Source organism: Nicotiana tomentosiformis, chromosome 12, assembly GCF_000390325.3.
Source record: "Nicotiana tomentosiformis chromosome 12, ASM39032v3, whole genome shotgun sequence".
Classification (NCBI taxonomy): domain Eukaryota; kingdom Viridiplantae; phylum Streptophyta; class Magnoliopsida; order Solanales; family Solanaceae; genus Nicotiana; species Nicotiana tomentosiformis.
Window position 1 is genome coordinate 60,072,582 of NC_090823.1, and position 24,979 is coordinate 60,097,560.

Sequence of the window (24,979 nt, forward strand, 5' to 3'; positions counted from 1 at the left end):
AAATTTGAAGTGGGGCAACTCATTCTGAGGGGTATTCTTTTCCATCACGAGGAAGCTAAAGTAAAATTCACCCCAAATTGGAAAGGTCCATACATTGTAACAAGTGTGCTTCCAAAGGGAGTGTTGTATTTTGGAGACATCGAAGGAAATGTCCCCGAGGCAACTGTCAATGCAGACGCGGTTAAAAGGTATTATGTTTGGCCTTTACACGGCTTTAACATTCTCTGATTGGGATGACGAAGGCTTTCTTTATTGCTACCCAAACACTATCAATCCTTTGTAAACCCTTTGAGCCAGTTCCCTTTCTTTGATTACCCTCTTGGAACCTGGAATTTATAAAAGAAGGAGAAGAAAAGAAAAACAAAACAAAAATCAAAACAAGTTCATGTTAATTGAACTACGTTCGACCTGATTCCAAAAGGATATGTAGGAAACCTCAATCTGGGGTTCGGTCATACCAAAACAAAAATCCACATTCCCCAAAAAGTGAAAACTGGGGCAGATGTTATAATGGTTCGGCAATGGTTTTGCCCGAAAGGTTCCAAAGTTGTAGTTCAATCCAAAGTCCTTTTTACCCAAATCCCATTCAAGTCCTTCAGATTAATCAGCGAGAATGTTCAAGAATTGGAGTATACAGTTACTTGGATCTGATGCAACCAAAATAAGAGAAATAAAATGAGAAAGTCTTGTTGGTGAAAACCCTCACGGGCACCGTAAGGCAATGGTGAGTAGAGAATTTAAAAATGAGATAGTCTTGTTAGTGAAAACCTGCAAAGGGCACTATAAAGAGATGGTGAGAAGAGAAATGAGAGAGGTCAGCTAGTGAAAACCCGCAAAGGGCACTAATGATCGAAAAAGAGGATCCTTACAGCCATGGCATCAATACAGTCCTGGGCAAGGTTTCTCAGTTTCAAGGAAAAAATAGTGATGATTTTCTGAGGGTCGGACGGTTTACACAGATCATGCATCCAGTCCAAAAGATATGTCATGTTCATTGAAGTCCGCATGTACTCCCAGATAAGTCCGTCTTTCTGTTCCCCGAAAGGGACACCTCTTATTTATACTTAGTCTCCAGTCCATGTTTGTTTTCTTTGAATCCCTTTCGGTATAACTTTTTTTCAAAAATTAAGGCAAAAAAGAGATGGAAAAGCTGATTTATAGGGCTCTTGTTCGGCACAAGCTGATATATTCAAAAGACACCCAACTTCGGAAAGGGCATCAAGTCAACCCCGACTGGCCATGTTGGCCGATGCTTCAAAATCGAAATTTCTAGGAAGAAGGAAGTCAAATTGAAATGCCTACAAGAGCAAAATGAACTTGAAAAGATTAAGTCCCATGCGACTAACCGTCTTACGAAGTTTGAAAAGCCAAAGGTTCCCCAATGTTCTGAAATTGAAAGCTTTGGAAGAAATAAGTCAAAAGTGAATTGACACAAACGCAAAATAAAGTTGAGAAAGGGTAGGTCCCACGTGACCAACCGTCATGTAAAAGTTTGAAAAATCAAAGGTTCCCGAGGCTAGAAGTACAATTGGTATTCGGGAAATAGCGAGTTGTAGTTGAAATCACATCAAAAGATGATGGGTCGAGATCAAGTGACTGAAACACTCAAGGCTACAATACCAACCACCATTTTAAACTAACAATTTTTCTTTGTTGAAAAATAAGAAACAGGTGTAATCCAAAAACAACTTTGCAAAAAGAAGGTGCAACAAAAAAGGAAATCGCGCGGAGACTAAAACAACCCTGCAATAGCAAAAACTCTCAAAAGGGAAGTCCTTTCAAAATTATTTCCCGCATTTTACTCATTTTTAAATTAAAAAAAAGAAAGAAAGAGAGAAGGAAATCAAAAATTCAAAATCATGGTAGTATAGGGTACACCATTTCTTAGTTGATGTTTTAGACATAGGGTACACCACTCCCTAGTCTCCTTCCCAATATAGGGTACACCGATCGCTAGCTTTGTTTGCCAACATAGGGTACACCACTTCCTAGTTGATTGATCTTAAATGTAGGGTACACCACTTCCTGATATCTTTATTGATAGAGCTGAAACGCAGGGTACAACACTCCCTGATATCATTCCTAGACATAGGATACACCACTCCCTAGTCTCCTTACCAGTATATGGTACACCAATCCCTAGCTATGTTTTCCAACTTAGGGAAAACCACTCCCTAGTTGGTGATATTTTAGACATAGGGTACACCACACCCTAGTCTCCTTACCAGTATAGGGTACACCAATCCCTAGCTGAGTTTTCCAACATAGGGTACACCACTCCCTAGTTAATAACATTTTAGACATAGGGTACACCACTCCCTAGTCTCATTACCAGTATAGGGTACACCAATCCCTAGTTGTGTTTCCAACGTAGGGTACACCAATCCCTAGTTGTGTTTCCAACATAGGGTACACCATTCCCTAGTTGATTTGAGCTTAAACGTAGGGTACACCACTCCCTAATATCATTACCGATTGATCTTAAATGCAGGGTACACCACTCTCTGATATCATTCTTTTAGACATAGGGTACACCACTCCCTAGTCTCTTTACAGTATAGGGTACACTAATCCCTAGCTGTGTTTTCCAACACAGGGTACACCACTCCCTAGTTGATGAATATTTAGACATAGGGTACACCACTCCTTAGTCTCCTTACTAGTATAGGGTACACCTAGTTGTGTTTCCAACATAGGGTACACCACTCCCTAGTTGATTTGAGCTTAAACGTAGGGTACACCACTCCCTAATATCATTATCGATTGATCTTAAATGCAGGGTACACCACTCCTTAATATCATTACTATTTGATTCAGCTGAAATACAGGGTACACCACTCCCTGATATCATTACTGTTTGATTGAGCTGAAATATAGGGTACACCATTCCCTAGTTTTACCAGTACAGGGTACAACAATCCCTAGTTGTGTTTTCCAACATAGGGTACACCACTCCCTAGTTGATTTGATCTTAAATGCAAGGTACACCACTCCCTATATCATTCCTAATATAGGGTACACAATTCCCTAGTCTCTTTACCGGTATAGGGTACACATCACTAACTGTGTTCTCCAACATAGGGCGCACCACTCCCTAGTTGATTTGAGCTTAAGTGTAGGCTACACCACTCCCTGATGTCTTTTGTAATATAGGGTACACCATTTCCTAGCCGCATTTTCTCGATATAAGGTACACCAATCCTTAGTTGAGACATCATTTCGACAATAAGGAAACACCAACCAAAAAAAAAGAAAAAAAATCATCTTGATCTCTTCAGGGTACACCATTCCTGACCTTTTATTGCTTTCAAAAATGAAGTAGTTTAAAGTTTTGTTACAATAACTCATGAAATTTTCCTAGTGAAAACCAGGATAGAAACATTTCGTTCGTTTTTTTGTTTTGGTGTCTGAGTAGGTTTTTACCTCGAGGCACAGGGTTCGAGATGACCAAAAGAAGAAGTCTCAATACTGAATAAAGAAAAGAAAAGAAGAAGAAGAGAATCCAAAATGCAAAAGCAGATGAAAATATATGGACTGCTCAAGACATGACTGAAGTCACAAGCATTGCATTTTCCATTTTGATAATAAAAGTCAGAAGAAAGAACTAGCACCTTCAGCTAGCAAGCATCAAGATTTCGATCAGAGTCTGCATGAAGAACCAGTCAAGACTCAAGATCAAGTTTCAAAAGACTTATAGATAGGAATCTTGTAACTCATAGGTGATAGGCTTGTTTAATTTCTTTTGGTTTTGATTTTGGGGTAATAAGGAGTTCAACAAGTAGTAATAACAGCAACAACAGTGAAATCACAGCTATTCGATAGTCCCAGCTACCAAACTTTCCTGAACTATACTGACCTGATTCCTTTATAGCCAAGGATATGTAGGCAACTGCGGAAGCAAGGTTCGGTCAAGCTTTTTCAAAATGCTTCTCATGAAGTATCAAACGGGCAAAAATTGTTCATGATTTATCACTTTATCGTTGCCCGAAAACTCTTCATGTTCTCGAGCAAAGAGGGGCAGCTGTGAGCACGTAATTTTTGTCCTATGCCTAAACTACTCCTAAAAAATGGTTTAAAACTAGTTTGCAATTATTTTATAGAATTTTAGGACTTTTGTTTGTTCATCTGATTGCATTTTTATTGCATCGATAGATTAGTTACATCACTAGGAACATTTTGAAATCATAAAAAGGGTAAAAATATTTTTTTATCTTACATGCATTATGTTTTTAGATTTTAATTGCATCGTTAGCATTTAGATGCATGTTAATTGCATTTGTAAAATATGAAAACCACAAAAATACTTCAATTATCCTCATTTTTGCATCTTTGGTTTTGATTAATAGGTTAAGTTTGTTAATTCACGTTAATTAGTTCAGATGTTAGAGAAAGTAGATAAATAGGTCAATAATGCAAATTGGAATTTAATTAGGAGTAGGTTTCAAATTGGCTAATTTTGAAGAATTTGATACGAGAAGAAAAGAGAAGCATGGATGATGAACTCGACAGCTCGATTGGGCCAACGTTTTAGCCCAGTTCCTTTTGAGCCCAATTAGCCTTACCCAATCCGCCCCATACCCGATCTAGTTTCCCCACTAAATTAAACGACACTGTTTTGTGTGGAATTGATCAATGCCGTTCATCTCACCTCATCCAACGGCTGAGAACTGGCCATCCCTTCCCTTATAATTGTCAGAGATACCCCCTATCCCCAAAACGACCTCTCACATCATCTCTCACCCCTCTCTCATCCTCCGCCTGGAACCGCCGCTGGAAATCGCCCACGGCGGCGACCAACCTACAAACATCCCCATTTTTTCACCATATAATCTCCTCCTTCTCTTCTTTCATAATCTCCGGTCCGTTTCTGCTAAAACCCCATAGAATTTCCCGATTTGTAGATCTACGAATCTGCTAACCCCAGTTTAATTTTTTTCTTTTCATTTTTGTTTCAATTGTTTCCTCAATTTCGACCTTTTTGAAACTGAAACATACATCATTTAACCATCCTTGGCAAGAGCTTTTAGCTAGTTTTGGTAAAAGCCTATTCACGATGGTCATAACTTCTTTCCATCTGAATTCCTTAGTCCCTGTCGAGACTTGTCGAAACTCAACAGGCTTTGTTCAATGAAATACTTATCCGACGTCTAGGATCCAGATAAGTGTTCATCGGGCTATGTCATGACCCAATCTCCCCTATAGGCCGTGATGGCGCCCAACGTCGTCGCTAGGCAAGCCAACGGTGAACTAGCCATGTATTTATTCTTTTTAATAATTTCAAAGTAGTTGATTTTTATTTATTTAGTAAATGAGAAGTGGAAAATTTAATAAAGTAAAGCGTAGACTAATAAAAGACCAAATACGATGAAATAAATACTCAAAAGTGAATGAAAGTGTCTACTAGTATGTTCCCAAGACCCGATGTCATAAGTGTATGACCAATTAGTAGAATATACAAAATACCTATGCTACTGTCTGAAATAGGATAGACAGAAAGTAAATACAAAAGAGAGACTACGGGTGTTGTAGACGGGCTCAGAGAGTAGCTCACCACTATGCCTCAGGATAACATGGATGCGCCTGAATGGGCACCAGATGCACCTGCCTCAGATCCTGCACGATTAGTACAGAAGTATAGCGTGAGTACATAAACAATATGTACCCAATAAATATCCAGTCTAACCTCAAAGAAGTAGTGATGAGGGGTCGACATCGACACTTACTATGGGCCAACAAATAAAATACAGAAATTCTAAATTGGCATGGAATATGTGAATAATAATAATAACACAATAACAAGCAGTGAATAAATGATTCTTTAACTGATAGTAAATTCCGAAGTCTCCAACTAACACTTACTAGTTCCAAATCAATTTTGGTCATTAAATAAATTATAATCTCTCAAGCCATAAAATAATATCAAGTGTGAACGGGCTCCAAGTATTATCACGCACGATTTATGTCGAGGTCGTGCAACCCGATCCAAAATACTATGTGCACTGCCGAGGGTCGAATGACACGAACCATAGATGCATCCATTATATTGCCGAGGCGAATGACCTGCTCCCATGAGAGTATAAAGGTTTACCTCGCTCGCGAAAGTACTTGCGATGCGAGAGGACATGGATTTCTCAGAGTTATTATGTATTCCTCAATTCTTCCTAAAATAAGAAATCTAATTTGAAAATTTTCAACTTAAAAATCCCTAGTCTTAGCTCTATTCAAGACAATTAACATGCATAATAAACACAACAGTACAATTAAAGCATGATGTGGTAAGACTGCCCGGACATCTTATGAAATATAGCTACGCACGGACTCTCGTCACCTAGTGCGTCCGTAGCTCTAAAATCACCCAACAAAGTGAATGAAAATGAGCCCAAAAGATTAAGTCCCGACATTAAAAGAACCTCACTGCCCCAGCGATTTTCGCTTCTGCAGACATGGGGCGCACCTGCGAGCCTGCGCTTTTGCTTCTGTGGAGCTGGTCCACATTTGCGCACACGTGCCTGTGGGAGGTCGCCCGCACCTGCAAATCCAGGCCTCCTTGGCCTAGCCCGCACCTGTGACCATTTTCCTCGCACCTACGAGCTCGCAGGTGCAGTAAGGCCTCTGCTTCTGCGACTGCTGGACAACCTGCTCTAGGCCGTTTTGAGGACCGCTCGAGCTAGATGCTCTGCCTCTGCCGCTACCACGACTCATTGGTTCTTGTGAACCTTGCCCAGGGGGCATACTGATGATGATGAACTAGCTACAAATCCCACTGACGGAGCTATGCTTGCATCACCTCTCGTCTGACAATCCTTCATAACGTGGCCCGGATAACCACAAGTATAACAAACACCCAACCCCATACGACACCGCCCGGCATGCTGCTTACCACACTGAGCACATCGTTGCAAGGGCAGCCTCATCTGAATTGACTCACCCCTATACTGAGAACCTAAGCCCCTGGAATTCTGACCAGGCCCTGAATATGTGGAACGATCAAATCTCTTACCGCCAAACTGAGGGGGCTCGCTAGCCGATGGCTGGGCTGGATACCTTGGGTATTGTGATCTCTGACCACCTCGAAACTCTCCAGAAGTACTCGAAGACCTCGCTTTCTTATTTTAGGCACTATCATACTCACGATCGGGCCTCTGCTTCTGCTTATGCTCCTCTACACCCTGAGCGTATGCCTGAATACGAGAAATATCCATGTCTGCCTGAAGTGAAACCGACATACAATCGTTAAGCAAGTGCGGCCCTAACCCCATCACAAATCGGTGAACCCGATCCTCCATCTTAGATACAATAGTGGGAGCATACCTAGCCAACGAATCAAACTTAAGGCTGTACTCCCGAACACTCATGTTACCCTGCCGAAGGGTCAAGAACCTGTCAACTTTGGCCCGTCTAAGCTCTGGTGGCAGATAATGACGAAGAAAAGCCTATGTAAACTCATGCCATACTGCTGGAAGGGCATCTTCACCTCTGGACAACTCCCAAGACTCGTACCAATTAACTGCAACATCCTGAAGTCTATAGGAAGCTAGCTCAACAGACTCAGTTGTAGTGGCCTTCATTACCTTCAAAGTCCTCTATATTCTATCGAAAAATATCTGAGGGTCTTCGTTTGGATCTGCCCCAGTGAATACCGGAGGGTCCAAATTAATGAAATCACGAACCCTCGCACTGACAGACCTATCTGCATGACCAATACCTACTTCCTGACGCCGAGCTTGTGTGGCTACTAATAGAGTTAATAGCTTGTTAACCACTATCCAATCTCCTGACCTGGTGCTTCTAGCTGAGGGGCTGAATGCACAGGGGCGGACGCTGGAGCTGGTGCCCCTCGGAGCTCTTCTGGAGAGGGCGGGGTATGTGAAGTCTAGGATGGAATCTCACTATGAGACTCTCTCCGAGCCCTGGTAACTCGTGGCGCTCGACTAGTAGTCTCACCAGCCACGGACTTTCCCTTCTGGGCGGCTGTAGTCTTCAGAGGCATTGCTGAAAACGTAACATATCGTAAAGGAATATGAATTATTATATCGCATGATCTAAGATAAGAAGAGAGGATAAAATCCTATATGTCCTGTAGCCTCCTGTTTATAAGTGTGGTGCACAACACACCCATAAACAAGACTCTACTAGACACGGTCTGTAGACCACCCTAGCACAGAACTACTCTGATACCACTTTTGTCACGACCCAAACCGATAGGCTGTGACGGGTGCCCGAGTCCTACCTGTCGAATACCTCTGAGCATGCAACTAAGTTATATACATCAATAATATATGCTGAATTACGAGAATAACATACATCAGGGGAATCTGCCCAAAAGACATATGTACATATACGTGCGGAATACGTAGGGCGAGCCGACAAGGCTGCTATAGACAATTATATACCCAAAACTGGAAGTCGGCAAGGCCACATACTATCCAACTATACATACTGTCTATAGACCTCTAATAGAATATACAACTATACAAGTACGGGACTGGGCCATGTCATACCCATATATGTATACAAGTATATCGTACCACAATCAAAAGCAGCTCTAGATCAAATGGAGCACGCCAACTCTCGTTGATCAAGGATCCTAATAAGGGGACCGTCTGCTTATTTACCTGCACCTGTGGGCATGAAACACATGCCCCGGGAAATAGGGCGTCAGCACGAATAATGTACTGAGTATGTAAGGCATAAAAATTAGTACATAACAGACATAGATGAAACATGGAATAAAGAATTCCGCTTGTAAGTCTAAATCACTTTGTAAATCCTGAAACATTTATAATGTCATGCACATGCGTATAAATATCGTGTCATGTATATTTTTAGGTGTACACAACATAATCAAACGTCTGAGGGCATCCTATCATATCATCTCGGCACTATGGGCAAAATCATCACATGTACCAGCTGATCAGGTGGTGGGGCGTATATAACGCCGTAACCTTTTCCCATATCCCATATACATATAATATACGCGTATATAACGCCATCTGGTCATGGGTCAATGTACATGTATAAATGAATAAAATGCATATGAAATACGTCAATAAAATCTCTCGGAATGTCATAGGACCATTATGCCTTTGATTAATATCATGAAATAAACTTTATCAACTTACGTATTTTCTGAGAGCCATGAACAGAAGATGTGATAATAAGATACTTGGGACTTCAAGAACATAGGCACCTCTAATATTCTATGAATAGAGTCAATTATGAAGGTTGTGTATTTTGCTCGTTTCAATTGTATCGTACAGATTATTCCAAAAAGAAAGAAGGAATAGCCTTAACATACCTTAATTGCCCATAAGAGCTCGAGAAGGTCGTAGATAAATTATTCAAACTTGGATAAATGTTTTGGCATGAATTCCCAAAGAATTATCTTTAACTAAGGTGCTGCACGTTTGTTAACTCATTCTCCATAACAATTGAAGAGTGAACGTTTATGATGGCTTTTGCAGGAATGAGAGAACACCAAATTAAAGGTGAATGTTATAATAGCCTTCAAGAATGAGAGCACAAGGTCTTTTAAATGTTTGGCTTCCACCTGGCCATGTACTGGCGGTGGAAGTCCTACAATTATGACATATGGTGCTTACTAAGACAAAGGATGTTTACAATATTCTTATCCCCAAATTTAAGTACTTAATGTATATAAAATTTTGTTTACTTTATTATCCCATATTTAACTAATTAGCCACATAATAATTTCTATGTCTGATTTCACTTAAATACTAGTATACTTCATATACCTTACTATCATGGTCATGTGGTATAGCACTAATCCATAAATACGGGGTATTATAGCTTGGACCGTATTTTATCCCAAATCGACAACCTTCAACGAAACTCATTTTCTTTGATTCGTTTACACTTTATCCTTCACGGAACTTACTTATCGCTTGTTATAAATAGCTAAATGTGTATAACCTCAAGATAATCTCATCCCCGAGTCTACGTCGATTAATTGAAGATGAAACTTTAACGTATGAAAACGCGAGATGTAACAATAAAGATAATGCCTCTAGATCTTAAGAGCATGAACAATCGCGGCCAACTCCAATTCATGCACAGGATAATTCTTCTCACGGGGTTTCAGCTGGCGCGAAGCATATGCAATAACTCGCCCCTCCTGCATCAATACACAACCCAAACCAACGCGTGAAGCATCGCAATACACAGTATACATCCTCGAGCTGGAAGGTAACACTAGAACGGGTGCGGTAGTCAAAGCTGTCTTGAGCTTCTGGAAGCTCGCCTCACAATCATTGGACAAACGGAACGGAGCACCCTTCTGGGTCAGTCTAGTCAAAGGTGCTGCAATAGATGAGAAACCCTCCACAAACCGGCAATAATAGCCTGCCAACCCCAAGAAGCTCCTGATCTCAGTCGACGTAGTAGGACGAGGCCAACTCTGAACTGCCTCAATCTTCTTGGGGTCCACCTTAATACCCTCGCTTGATACAACATGCCCCAGGAATGCTACAGAATCTAGCCAAAACTCACACATGGAGAACTTAGCATATAGCTTCTATTCCCACTAGGTCTGAAGCACCACTCTCAAATGCTGCTTGTGCTCCTCCATGCTATGTGAGTAACTCAAAATGTCATCGAAGAAGACAATGACAAATGAATCAATGTAAGACCTGAACACCCTGTTCATCAAATCTATAAATGCCACTAGGGCATTAGTCAAGCCGAAGAATATTACTAGGAACTCATAATGGCCATATCTGGTACGGAAAGCAGTCTTCGGAACATCCAAGTCCTGAATCTTCAACTGATGGTACCCCAATCTCAAGTCGATCTTAAAGAACACCCTAGCACCCTACAACTGGTCAAACAAATCATCAATATGCGGCAATGGGTACTTGTTCTTAATGGTGACTTTGTTTAACTGGCGGTAGTCAATGCACATCCGCATAGTCCCATCTTCCTTCTTCACAAATAGCACTGGTGCACCCCAGGCGATACACTCGGCTAGACAAACCCCTTTGTTAGCAACTCCTCAAGCTGCTCCTTCAACTCCTTCAACTCTTTCGGATCCATATGGTACGGTGGGATAGATATAGGCTGGGTACCTGGAGCCAAATCAATACAGAAATCGATATCATGATCTGGTGGCATGCCCAGGAGGTCAGAAGGAAACACATCGGAGAACTCCTGAACTACTAGTACTTAATCAATCACCAGAGACTCTACGGTAATATCCCGCACATAGGCTAGGTAAGCCAAATAACCCTTCTCAACCATGTGCCGAGCCTTCATAGAGAGATGATCCGACTAGGTGTGTTGACGAATGAACCTTTCGAATCTAATGTATGCAACTCTGGCATCGCCAAGGTAACAATCTTGGCATGGCAATCAAGGATGGTGAGATACGGAGATAACCAATCCATGCCCAGGATAACCTCAAATTCGGTCATATCGAGCAATAGGAGATTCGCTCTAGTCTCATAACCATAGAATGTGACCATACATGACCGATGGATCCGATCCACAATAACAGAATCACCCATAGGAGTGGACACATAAATAGGAGTACCCAAGGACTCACGAGGAATATCTAGGAAATAGGCAAACAGAGATGACACATATGAATAGGTAGATCCTGGATCAAACAATACTGAAGCATCCCTACGGTAGACATAAATAGTACCCGTGATCACGGAATCTGAGGCTACTACATCTGGTCTGGCCAGAAAAGCATAGAACCTAGCTGGAGCGCTGACTGACTGGCCTCCGTCTGTCAGAATAGTAGCTGGCTGACCTCTCCCTACCTGGCCTCCACCTCTAGCACAGCCCCTACCCGCCTGCCCTCTGCCTTTGGGCAGCCAGACGGCAGGTGCTGTAATCATAGGCTGATTACCCTGCTGTACGGCCTTGCCCCGAAGCATGGGGCAGAACCTCCGCACATGATCGGGATCGTCGCACTCGAAACAACCTCTCGGTGCGGTGATCTGCTATTTTAAAGTCTGACCCTGATGGCCTGATTACCCACTGGAAGAACCCGGAATGGCTGGTGGGCGTTAAAACCTCACCGGCATGGCACTGAAATAGGGTCGCACTGGAGCACTCCGAGGAGGCGGTGATGCTGGATATGTGGGCCTGCTAGGCTGACCCCTCATGAACTGACCTCTGCCCCCAGCCGGGGCACCTCTAAACTATCCGGAATAACAGACCCTCTTGTCCCGCTACATGTGCTCTCTACCCCTCTGACGGTAACCCTCAATTCTCCGAGCAATCTCCACTACTAGATAATAGGAAGTCCCCATATCAACCTCCCTGGCCATAGTAGCCTGAATACCTGAGTGCAAACCCGCAACAAACCTTCGCACTTGCTCCGCCTCAGTAGGAAGTATCATAAGTTCATGACAAGACAATTGAGAGAATCTCGCCTCATAATCGGTCACTGACATCTGACCCTGCTGGAGCTGCTCAAACTGGAACCACAACTCTTCCCTCTGAGAGGGTAGAATATACCTGTCCAATAATAGACGTGTAAACTGGTCCCAAGTCATGGGAGGAAAACCTATTGGTCTGCCAAGAAGATAACATTGCCACCACCTACGGGCCCTACCCTCCAGCTGGAAAGTGGTGAAATCCACCCCATGGGACTCCAATATCCTGATGTTGTGCAGTTTGTCCCTGCACCGATCAATGAAGTCCTGGGGATCCTCATGTCGCTCACCTCCGAAGATAGGAGGGTGTATCCTAGTCCATCTGTCCAATAGCTTCTGCAGGGTCAGGTGCCGCTGCTGCAACTGGCTGGGCGCCATCTACGGGTAGTGCACCCGAGGTCTGATATACGGCAGCCGCATGCCCAGGAGCCTGAGCAGTAGGGGTCTATGATCCCGCTTGAGATGTGTCTGGGTCAGCTGGAAATAAACCAACCTGGGTAATTGTATCCATGAACCGTAGCATACGGCCCATAACCTCCTGAAAGCCCGGTGCTGACATGAAATCAACCGGGGCTGGCTCTACTACGGGCACCTCGCCCTGCTCCTCAATAATGGGATCCTCTATTGGATCCGCTGGTGGTACAACTAAGGCAACTCTGGGACATCCTCGTCCCCTACCTCGGGGGGGTACCGTTCCCCGGCCTCTGCCTCGGGCTCTAACAATAGGGGGAGCAGTCTCTTCGGGTCATGAATGTATACCGTGCGCGTTCTCACCATCTGTGAGAGAACAAGAGGAAGAAACTTAGTACACCATCAACTGCACAATAGAAGATGAATAAAGAGTGGTTTCTTAACAATACCCTACATCCTCTCGAAGATAAGTACAGACGTCTCCGCACCGATCTGCAAGACTCTAATAGGCATGCCTATAACTTGTGAGACCTACATGAACCTAGTGCTCTGATACCACGTTGTCACGACCCAATTCTATTTTAGGTCAAGATGGCGCCTAGTACAGTTGCTAGGCAAGCCAACCTTAAGCAATCTAGTGATTTCCCATTTTAATAAGTTTTTCAAGTAAATAACTTTCCTTAATTTAAAAGATTTAATAAATAACAGATTTAGAATAATTAAAACATAAGCAGCTAAATGCAATCATAACCGTAGAAATAAAGCCAAAACCACAAATCTACTAGTGTGTGCCAAGACCTGGTGTCACAAGTGTTAGGGCTACTAGTACAATATACAAAAGTGTACTATACAGTTGTCTGAAACAAAATAGACAGAGAAATAAGGCAAAAAGAAGACTTTGGCTGCTACAGGATGGGCTTGGAAGATAGCTCACCGTAAAGTCTCGCAGTACTAATCAAGCGTGCACGCCAGACTGATATCCAGAAGTACCTACCTCAGATCCTGCACATCAAGTGCAGAAGTGTAGCGTGAGTACATAAACAACATGTACCCAATATGTATCTAGTCTAACCTCGAAGAAGTAGTGACGAGGGGTCGACTTTGACACTTACTATGGGCTAAAAATAATATGCCAAAATTTACAAATGAGCATGGATTTCGTGAATAATACTGAAAACCCAATAACAAGAAATAATAAACAATCCTTTCACAAGTACTAAGTCCCGAATTTATTTTTCATCATTTAACAATTTATATCTCAAGCCAATGAAGCAATATCGATTATGAATGATTCCAAAGATGTATCATGCGCAAATTATACCGAAGTCGTACGGCCCGATCGAACATAAATATTTAAAATGTGCACTGCCGAGGGTCGAACGGCTCAAACCATAGATGAATCTATCTACTACCGAGGCATTCGGCCCGCTCCACAAAGAAAAATACTTTAAAGAAACACAAATTCCCAATAACAGTCAAGTGTTCCATTCACAACTTCAAGTAAGTGAAATTTAAACTTTTAAAAAAATTCCTTTATAAGTTTCCAATCTAACTTAAGCAATTAAATTAACATTTAAGGGTGCAAACATCTCAAGTATAGAATGATATGGGTCCTAGACTACCCGGACAATAGCATAATTAGTAGCTACGTACGAACTCTCGTCACCTCGTGCGTACGTAGACCCCTACAAATAGAAACACGTTAATCAATTCACCTATGGGGATAATTCCCTCTTACAAGGTTAGAAAAGAGACTTACCTCGTCTCAAAGCCTACTTTTTAGTCCAAGATTGTGCTCAAACCCTTAACTTGATGCCAAACGACTCGAAACTAGTCAAATATTATATAAAATGATCAATACCTGTTCAAAAGTTCATATCTTAACTATCAAAGTGATTTCCCAAGAATATTTGAAAAATCCCTAAAATTCACCCCCAGGCCCACGTGCCCGTATTCCGAAAATGTTCGGAGAAAGTTGTTACCCATAACATTATGAACTCAAATATATGATTTTCACTAGATTCCATAACAAATTTCGTGGTTAAATATCCTCTTTATAAAAACCTAGGTTTTCACCTAAACCCTGAGAGTTTCACTAATTTAAATGTTATAGTCTACCCAAAAACTATGTATTCAACTCACATTTGATATTACTTACCTCAATTAGTTGATGAAAATCCCCTCTTTAACCAGCTCCAAAATCGCCCCAAGAAGTGTAAGAAGTGGGAAAAATGCCTAAATCCCGTATTTAAAAAAGCCCCGTTGCCCAGCGAATCTCGAGGCCACTGCCGCACCTACGGTGCCGCTTCTACGGAGGAAATCTCGTAGGTGCGGTCCTCCCCTAGCCGGCCAACATTCGCATCTACGGAGCTAGAGCCGTTCATGCGCGTCCGCTCCTGCGACCATCGACGCGCGCTTGCAGATATAGCTACTTCTACGGTTTCCCTCATCGCACCTGCGCGTTCGTAGGTGCGCAGACTCGCATGCATCTGCGGTCCATGGTCAAATGCTCCTAGACGCTTTAGTTTAAAACTCAATCCGCGTATCGTCCGAACGGCATCCGGGGCCCCCGAGGCCCCGTCCAAATATACAACAAGTTTGGAATCATAAAAGGAACTCGCTCAAACTCTCGGAACGTACAAAACAGCATCAAAACTAAGAATCACACCCCAAACCAATTAAATCAAAATATGAACTTCAAGTTTTTCAATTTACTCCCAACGCACCGAAACGTACTTAAACTATTCGGAATGATTCCAAATTTTACGTGCAAGTCTTAAATGACATTACGGAACTATTTTCGGTCTCGAAATTCCATTTGGACCCCGATAACACCAAAACTTACTTCAAACCAAATTTAAAGAACTTCAAAAACCTTCAAAAAACCAACTTTCACTGTTAGGCGCCGAAATGCTCTCGTGTCATCCAAACCCTGATCCGAACATACGCCCAAGTCCAAAATCATCATACGAACCTATTGAAACCGTCAAATCCTGATTTCGATGTCGTTTACTTAAAACATTGACCGAAGTCAAACTTAGCCTCTTTAGCCAACCTTAAGGAACCACGTATTCTGATTTCAACCCGAACCCTTCCAAATCCCAAAATAACCATCCCCGCAAGCCATAAAATAGTAGAAGCACGTACTGGGAGTCTTATTTAGTGGAACAGGGTTCTAAAAAGCAAAACGACCGGTCGGGTCGTTACAAGAATCATCCATAAAAGGCAGCCCCGTGGATCTATTAGTTGAAATTGAAAGGAAAAATGACAGAAACTACGGCCGCTCATGGGATGACTCGATCTGGGAGATGATATGCCCCTGAAGAATTGAATCGAGGAAATTCAAACAATGAACATAACCAAAAGAGGAACATAAATGACGCAGAGGCAGCAAAGTTTTGGAGAAAGATGCCGATTAAAGAATACTCCATAGAAGAGTAGGTGAGAAAGACCCATGCCCATATCTCAATCATGGATTTATCATGTAGAGTGAATGTGCTAGGCAATACCACTAGTGAGGCACTGGCAGTAACTATTAGGAAGATGGTGGAGGCAAAGCAAATCTCTTTCCAAAGGGACAAACTTCCTACGGAGGGATTAGATCACAACAAAGCTCTAATCATCATTGTCAAGTGTCGAGACAATGTCGTATCTCGGGTACTGATTGATGGGGCATCTGAAGTAAATATTTGCCCCTTCTCCACTTTGTGAGAATTAGGCATCCATATAAGAGAGACAAAAGAGAGCCACATGATGGTAAGGGCTTTAGATGGTTCGCAGAAAGAAGTTATTGCTAAAATCTATCTAGCTTTGCAAATTAGACCCGTTGAGTTCCCAATATTGTTCCAAGTGATGGATATCTCGTCTTCTTACAATTTTCTACTAGGAAGGCCATGGATACACATGGCAGGGGAAGTTCCTTCTACTCTCTATCAGTGTATGAAATTCGAATGGGATTGCTAAGAAATAGTGGTACATGGGGAATTGAAATGATAAGTTTATTTAGAACATGCAGTTCCTTTTATAGAGGGGTTGGACAGGGTCATTTTTCATGCGGTCGAGATCATGCTTGCAGTGGAATGAATAAGGATGAACAGGACCACCACACAGTCGTCATAAGGGTCGGGAATGGCAATTCAAGAAATGGTGAAATATGGGTACAGATCAGGGTCCGGGCTGGGAGCCCAATTAGATGGGATATCTGAGCCAATTCAACCAAAGTGGCAGAAGGGTGCCACCGGCTTAGGATACCAACCTACAATTGGAGGAGTCCACAACAGTAACCCTAGGGAGAAAGTTCTCATTCCAGAGTACGTTCCGGTCCTGGGTAAGAACTTACCACAAGAAGAAGAGATCAATGACGGGATATGAAGGGTGTTCGTAGCAATAATCAAGGAATGTTGCGGCAAAGATGACATCAAGACACCGACTATTAGGGATGCCGAATCAGGAGAGACTTTGCGGAACTGGACACCAAGTCCATCTCTTGCTCGCCGGGAGTCTTGGTAGTGTGGAATTGTAGCAACTTTTGAAAATTGCATGGTCAATTGAGGCTTGAATCATGCATGTGTTTTTTTTTGTTGTTAAAAAGCCTCTTTGAACTGTGAGACGTTCCTTTCAACAAAATAAAGTATTATTTTTCCAAATTTCATTGCAAACTTGTCTTTATTTATTTTTATTTATACTAGAATTTTCTTTTCAGTGATCAAACTAATAAAAAATGGCATTCCACAATTATGACATGTAACAAAATCCTCGAGCAAAATGTTCCGAAATTTGAAGAATATTATGAGAGTATGATGACCGAGAACCTAGAACAGGAGATTGAATAGTTAGAAAGCCAGCTGAAGCCCAACCTCAAGGAAACATAGGTGATCAATCTGTGAAATAAAGAAGACGTAAAGGAGACTCAATTCAGCATCTACCTGGAGGTAGAATAGAAGAAAAAATTGGTAGAGCTCGTCCAACAATACATCGATGTATTCACTTGGCCGTATGATGATATGCCTGGACTAAGTACTGAAATTGTCTTGCACTAATTCCCCACTAATCCCGCCAAGCCACCAGTCAAGAAGAAACTTAGGAAATTCAAGCTTGATTTGAGTCTAAGAATCAAAGAAGAAATTACAAAGCAAATAGAGGCGAATGTGGTAAGGGTCATGAACTACCTACCTGGTTGGCCAACATAGTGACAGTGCCTAAGAAGGACACAAAGATTAGGATATGTGTGGATTAACGAGATCTCAACAAAGCAAGTTCCAAGGACGAACTTCCTCTGTCCAATATCCATATCCTTATTGACAACTGTAAAAATCATGATTTACAATCGTTCGTGGATTTTTTAGTCGGGTATCACCAGTTTTTGATGCAGGAAGAAGATGCAGAGAAAATAGCATTCACCCCGCCATTGGGAGTTTACTACTACAAGGTCATGCTATTTGGCCTCAAGAATGCTGGTGCCACCTACGTGAGGGCCATGACGACCCCTTTTTCATGACATGATCCATAAAGAGATTGAAGTATATGTGGATGATGTCATCATCAATTCATGGGAGAGTACATATCATTTTAGTGACTTGAGGAAGTTCTTCGAACGGTTGCAAAGATACAATTTGAAGTTGAATCCTGCAAAGTGTGCGTTCAGAGTTCCCGCGAGAATTGTTAGGATTCATTGTCAGTAGGAAGGGGATAAAGTTAGATCCCTCAAAGATCAAGGCTATTCAGGAGCCCTCAGGAGATTGAACTAAATCAGCCAATTCATAGCCTAGTCAACGGTGATTTGTGAACCAATTTTTCAAGCTGTTGAAGAATGATGACGCTACGAAATGGGCAGAATAAGGCCTAAAAGCTTTCGACAGAATCAAGGAGTACTTGTCTAGCTCGCTCGTGCTAGTTCCTCCCGAACCTGAAAAGCATTGCTAACTATATTTGTCCGTTTTGGATAATACATTTGGATGTGTGTTGAGGCAACACGATGAGACCAGATTACACCTTGTTGGAACGGACGTGTCGTGCTTTAAATTGGATCACGCAGAAGTTAATACATTACTTGTCGGCATATACCACGCATTTGATATACAGACTTGACCCACTCAAGTACATCTTCCAGAAACCAATGCCTACTAGAAAGTTAGCAGAATGGCAGATCCTTCTCAGTGAGTTCAACATCGAGTACGTGATGTAGAAAGCTATTAAAGGACAAGCATTGGCCAATCATCTCGCATAAAAATTGGTGGACAAAGACTACGAGCCACTTACTACGTATTTCCCGGATTAAGAAGTGTTATCGCCGGGGAAGACATTTTAGAGTCATACCCGAGGTGGAGGATGTTCTTCAATGGAGCTGCAAACATCAAAGGAGTAGGAATCAGGGTGGCCTTAGTCTCTGAATTAGGACAACATTATCCGAATTCAGCAAATATAAAGTTCCCATGTACAAATAATATGGAAGAGTACGAAGCATGTATCCTTGGGATCAAGATGGCGGTCGATATGAATATCAAGGAACTTTTGGTCATAGGAGTTTCTGATTTGCTGATTCACCAAGTCCAAGGGGAATAGACCACCAAGAACGTCACAATCCTTCCGTACTTGCATTGTGTAAAGGAATTGTGTGAGAAGTTCACCAAGATCGAGTTCAAACATGTTCCTAGAATCCAAAATGAATTTGCCGATGCTCTTGCAACATTGTCATCCATGATTCAACACCCAGACAAGAATTACATTGACCATATGGAAGTAGAGATCTGGGACCAGCATGAGTATTGCTTCCATGTAGATAAATAACTGAATGAAAAACCTTGGTATCATGACATCAAGAGATTCCTTGATGTAAGGGAATATCCAGAGAATGCTACTACCGGACATAAACGAGCATTAAGAAGACTGGAGAATCACTTTTTCCTTAATGGGGAAGTTCTATACAGAAGGACGTCGGACTTGGGTTTGTTAAGGTGCATTGATGCTACCGAAGCAACAAGATTACCGGAAGATATACATGCAAGAACATGTGGGCCTCAAGTGAATGGTTTTACTTTAGCCAGAAAGATTCTAAGGGAAGGATACTTTTGGATGACCATGGAAAGGGATAGCATTCACTACGTGCATAAATGTTATCAGTGCTAGATTCACGGGGATTTCATCAGGGTCCCGCCAAATGAGTTAAACACAATAGGTTATCCTTGGTCGTTTGCCGCTTAGGGCATCGATGTAATTGGACCCATAGAGCCGGCTGCATAAAATGGACATCATTTTATCTATAGACATCAATTATTTTACCAGATGTGTCAAATATTCCACATACAAGGTTGTTACAAAGAACATGGTGACATATTTTGTTCTTAAAAACATAGTCTGCCAATTCGGGATCCCGGATTTAATCATAACTGACAATGCAACCAATCTCAATAGCGATATTATGAGGGAAATTTGGAAAAATTTCAAAATCGTCCATCATAATTCCATAGCATATGGACCGCAAATGAATGGAGAAGTTGAAGCAGCCAACAAAAACATGAAGCAGATCTTGCGAGAGATAGTAGACAATCACAGGCAATGGCATGAAAAATTATCATTTTCCCTACTTGGTTACCGTACCACGATGAGGACATCTACCAGGGAAACACCATACATACTGGTATATTCTACTGAAGCCTTAATACCTGCAGAGGTCGAGATACCATCTTTAAGAATCATATAGGAAGACAAGTCGGACGATGCAGAATGGATATGTGTCAGGCAGGAACAACTCATGATCATCGATGAAAAGAGGATGGACGTAGTTTGTCATAGTCAGCTGTATCAATATAGAATATCCAACACATTCAAAAGGGATGTAAAACCTCGGCAGTTCACGCCGGGGCAACTGGTCTTGAAGAAGATATTTCCCCATCAAGAGGAAGCTAAAGGGAAGTTTGCGCCAAATTGGTAGGGTCCTTATGTGGTCCATCGGATATTTTTAGGAGGAGCATTAATCTTAGTAGAGATTGACGGCAGGGTTAGCACAAAGCCCATCAATTCAGACGTAATCAAGATATACTACATTTGAAGACAATATAGTTAGGGTTTTGTGTAACAGAACTACGCTCGACCTGACTTTCTACAGTGGGATACGTAGGCAACCAACATAGGGTCCAGTCCCCCTTTTTGTAATAGAAAATTCAAATACCATTTTCATCTATTCGGAACTATGTCATGGCTTGATTTCCTTTGGTAGGATTACATAGGCAATCCATTTCGCGTTCGGTCATCAATTGTGATCAAACTACGTTTTAACCTGATTCCGTTTGGATACATAGGCAGTCTGAGTCAGACTCGGACATATCATTTCAAATTCTATTTCCATCATTTTGCATCTATTATAACGAATTGCGTTTTGAGCTGATTCCATTTGGATACCTAGGTTGCCTGAGTCAGGCTCAATCATTTCAATATTTTTATTTACTCATACGTTCGAAATATGCTCAGACCTTATTCCTTTGGATACGTAGGAAACCTAAAAAGGTTTGGTTGTCACCCTAGGAAAGCCTTTGTAATGCATTGTATAGGCTACGAATGATCGCATCAACAAGGAAACTTCATCGTCAGGGGGTATATCCAAAAAACATCATAAGAAAAACAGAGCCATCTAGAAATGATACTTGCATCAAGGGAAGCGTCAAAACATGTAATAATCTAGAACGACAACATTTATCATAAACATAAATAATTTTTCAAGAATAATATTTTTCAAAAAAGAAAAAAACTACTTTACCACCTGCCTAACCTCATGGTATGTTTCACTAGAGTCGAGGCAAGGCCAAGTTTACGATCAATACAAATCAACGCCCCTCTCCTACTAAGAATGTTTCTTTGAGTGCAATATTGACAGGAATCAAAGGGCGCCAGATAACGTCAGAATCCATTCCAGACCTGCTACCCTCATGAGCTTTTAATCCTCCTTTATTGTTCAAGTAGTTTCAGTCTCATATAGCTAAAAACTAACTTTGAATTATTTGCAGGTGTCCCAAAGCCAAACCTCCAACGCAACTAGATCACATTGTCCGCTTTGCCAATCGGAGCGCCACGTACATATCACACCATCTACTCTGCCAATCGGAGCACCTTGTATAAATTACACCGTCCGCTATGACAGTTGAAGTGCCTTGTATAGATTGCACGGTGTGATATGTACAGATTGCATTGCACTGTACATATCACACCGTCCGCTTTATCAATCGGAGCACCTTGTACAAATTGGACCGATAGGTTTACCAATTGGAGCTCATTATATAGTTGTAAAGTCCGACCCGGATGCGTCATCATGTTATATAGCTATCATGTTCCACCGCCAAAGGATGGACCATTCAATTTCTGCACACGTTTCGCCGATCGGCGGCCGCAAATTAGTTCTGCAGTCAAGAGTATCTCTTGGGCATGCTAATTTATTATCTTATTTTTACTTTAAATGTCTTGATGTTTTATTTGTGCAGCTTACATGCGTTTTTACATTCTTGCTTGATTCAAATTCAAATACTCCCAATGCGTGGAGATTCAAATACTCCCATCGCGCGGATATTCAAATTCAAAGTCAAATACTCCCATCGCGCGGAGATTCAAATTCAAAGTCGAATATTCCCATCGCGAGAAAAATCAAATTTAAAGTAAAATTCAAAGTCGAATACTCCCATCGCATGGATATTCAAATTCAAAGTCAAAGTCAAACGCTCTGACAACTTCAGAATGGTACACAACCTGGTTAACCTTCAAAGTCAAAGTTCAAACATCCCGTCCCCGGCATCCGGAATAATGCTCCATCGATCGGAGGCTTCAAAGTTCAAACATCCGATCCCCGGCATACCAAATAATGCTCCACAACTCGTAGGCTCTGGATTCAAACATCTCATCGCCCAGAAATCCCCAATAAAGGCTAGCCGGCAGCCAAGCATTGTCATTCCTGCATATTTACAATATATCCTAACATATTTGCATTATGATATATGTGTATGTGTGTATCTTTCTTTTACAGGTTCAAACATTACAACGTGGAACTTCCTCCAAACAGCAAACAAGGTTACACCGCTACTAAGGGACAACAGAATCATAAGCGAGCCAAGGATCCAATCTCCAACTCAATTCGACCAGTAGAACTCCAAAATTGTCAAAATCCTTCAAAATCTACAATCAAGCAGCAATTCAGAAGTCATTGGGTCTCGAAATCTTTTAGTCTTGCAGTATCATCATAACATGATACTTGGGCAATTCCTGCAAGCATAGCGCTCTCCAAATCATCATTCCAGAACTACATACGGTCTGATTCTAGTTAAGCCCGAGGTATGCATGCGATTCAAAACCAGGATTCGGCTGTAATCTTACGAGTCATTGTCTTTCACAAATTCATACACTATCTTTGCAGTATATGGCTAAAGTCAGTAAAACATTGGTCATTAAGTCAATTTCTCTTCTCGCAAACTCTTTCATCGTGTCTGATCAAAGAGAGGCAGATGTTGACGATGAATTTTGACCCTCCCCTTTTTAAATTAATATTTTCTTACGCTTATTGATCAACAATAATGTAATAAAAGCATTTTAAAAATTATTAGTAACTATTTTTCTCAAATATAAATAATATAATAGGTAACAATAAGTATAATAATAGTTAATTATAGTACCTCTTCTACTTTAATTAATCAAACAATTAGCTTTTATAATTTAATTGACGAATATTATTAGTTATTATTATTATTTTAAACAAGCTTATAGTAATTGATTAATAATACATCTATTAAATATTTTATTAGGATTAAATAAGTTTATTAATTTAGTTATAAAAAGGGGGTTAAAACTTTAAATAGGCTACAATTGCAATTGGTAGATTTTAAATTCAAATTCTTGCCTAATACTCAATTAATTGGCCCAAAACACCAGCCCAATACCTCTGACCTAGTCTGATCTGCCCATTACCCGTCCTACTTGGCAATCCTCAATACTCCCTCTCCACTAATCACACCATGCCATGTTGCCCCCTCTAAGTTACTCACAAAACAAACACAGTCCATCTGGACCGTTGATCAAATCAGCGGTCCAAAATTTATCGCAATTCATCTTTAATGCTAAATCCACCAGCGTATTTATCTCCACCGTTGGACAAAAATGATCCAACAATCCATGATTTATTCCTCATAAATATCCTCCTCTCTTTTTATTTCCAAAAATCTGGAGCCGTTAATCTAAATGACCCAACGGCTCCCATGCAATCTCTCACTTTAAGCAAAGACCAACTCCCAAACCCTAGAGACATTTTCGTCTCACCAACTGCCCATGTTTCCTCTTCTTCTCTCTTTTCTCTCATCCCCTCACACCCTGCCAGCTCTGAAACATAGCACCAATTTATGCAAAATCATTCGAGACAAACTGGAAGCTTCATCATTTCTCCTATTGAGCCGAAAATCCCGCTGAATTTTCCCCCTTCCCTCATCCAATTTCGAATCCTAAACCCAGAAACCCTACATCCCAAATGTAAAAGAGCTTGAATCTCATCATATCATTCTTTTGCTCGTTCACATCATCATATGCAACTACAGATTCATGATATCTTTGACCTCACCATGATGATTTTAGTCCAGAGGTCAAACGCAATGACCTCTGGATATTGGCTTTAACCGGCGGTCTAATTGGCCTCAACGGTAGTCTACTCATCATCTTTACTAGGTAACATCTCCATTCTGATTTCCCCTCTATTGTTTTCATTTTTCCCTTCTTGTTCTCATCAACGTTCATCGTCACCTTCCACTTATTTTTCAAATTTGAATGAAACCTTAAGTCTCAATTGTATCTATAAATAGAGGGCTTTAATGCCCTCACCAAACACACAGCTACAATAAGGAAGACCTAATAAATGCTCCATACTTAAGTACTCATAAAACTTCTCTAATTTCCTTTTTCTCTTTTCTTTTCTGCTCGAGTTATCTACTGGGAATTGGTTTTGAATTTTGATTCTTAAACGACTAAGGACAGTTACTTGGTTTGCTACCCTAAAGAATGTCAACAAACCTCCAATTTCATTTTTGTAATCGATTTTGCTTTATAGTCTCTTATGTGTAGTTGTCGATTTCCTTGTGGACAGTCATGTTTGATTCCTTATGTTGATTAAACTAATTGATTTCTTTGTTGACTACCATGTTTGG

General features: G+C 41.3%; 1 protein-coding gene across 1 annotated transcript; it reads right to left on the bottom strand.

Moving 5' to 3' along the window:
• Nucleotides 1–255: 255 nt before the first annotated feature.
• On the bottom strand, nt 256–11,900 carry LOC108944084 (uncharacterized). Its single transcript, XM_070190607.1, has 2 exons — nt 11,309–11,900; nt 256–326 (listed from the first exon to the last, which is right to left on the bottom strand). The coding sequence occupies exons 1-2, from the start codon at nt 11,898–11,900 to the stop codon at nt 256–258; spliced, it is 663 nt and encodes a 220-aa protein (XP_070046708.1).
• Between the last annotated feature and the right edge of the window lie 13,079 nt (nt 11,901–24,979).

Coding starts and splice junctions, on each gene's coding strand:
- LOC108944084 (XM_070190607.1), bottom strand. CDS start 11,900: ATGCTTCGGGGCAAGGCCGTACAGCAGGGTAATCAGCCTATGATTACA. Junction 327..11,308: donor GCATACATTAGATTCGAAAG/GTTCATTCGTCA, acceptor TATAAATTCCAG/GTTCCAAGAGGGTAATCAAA.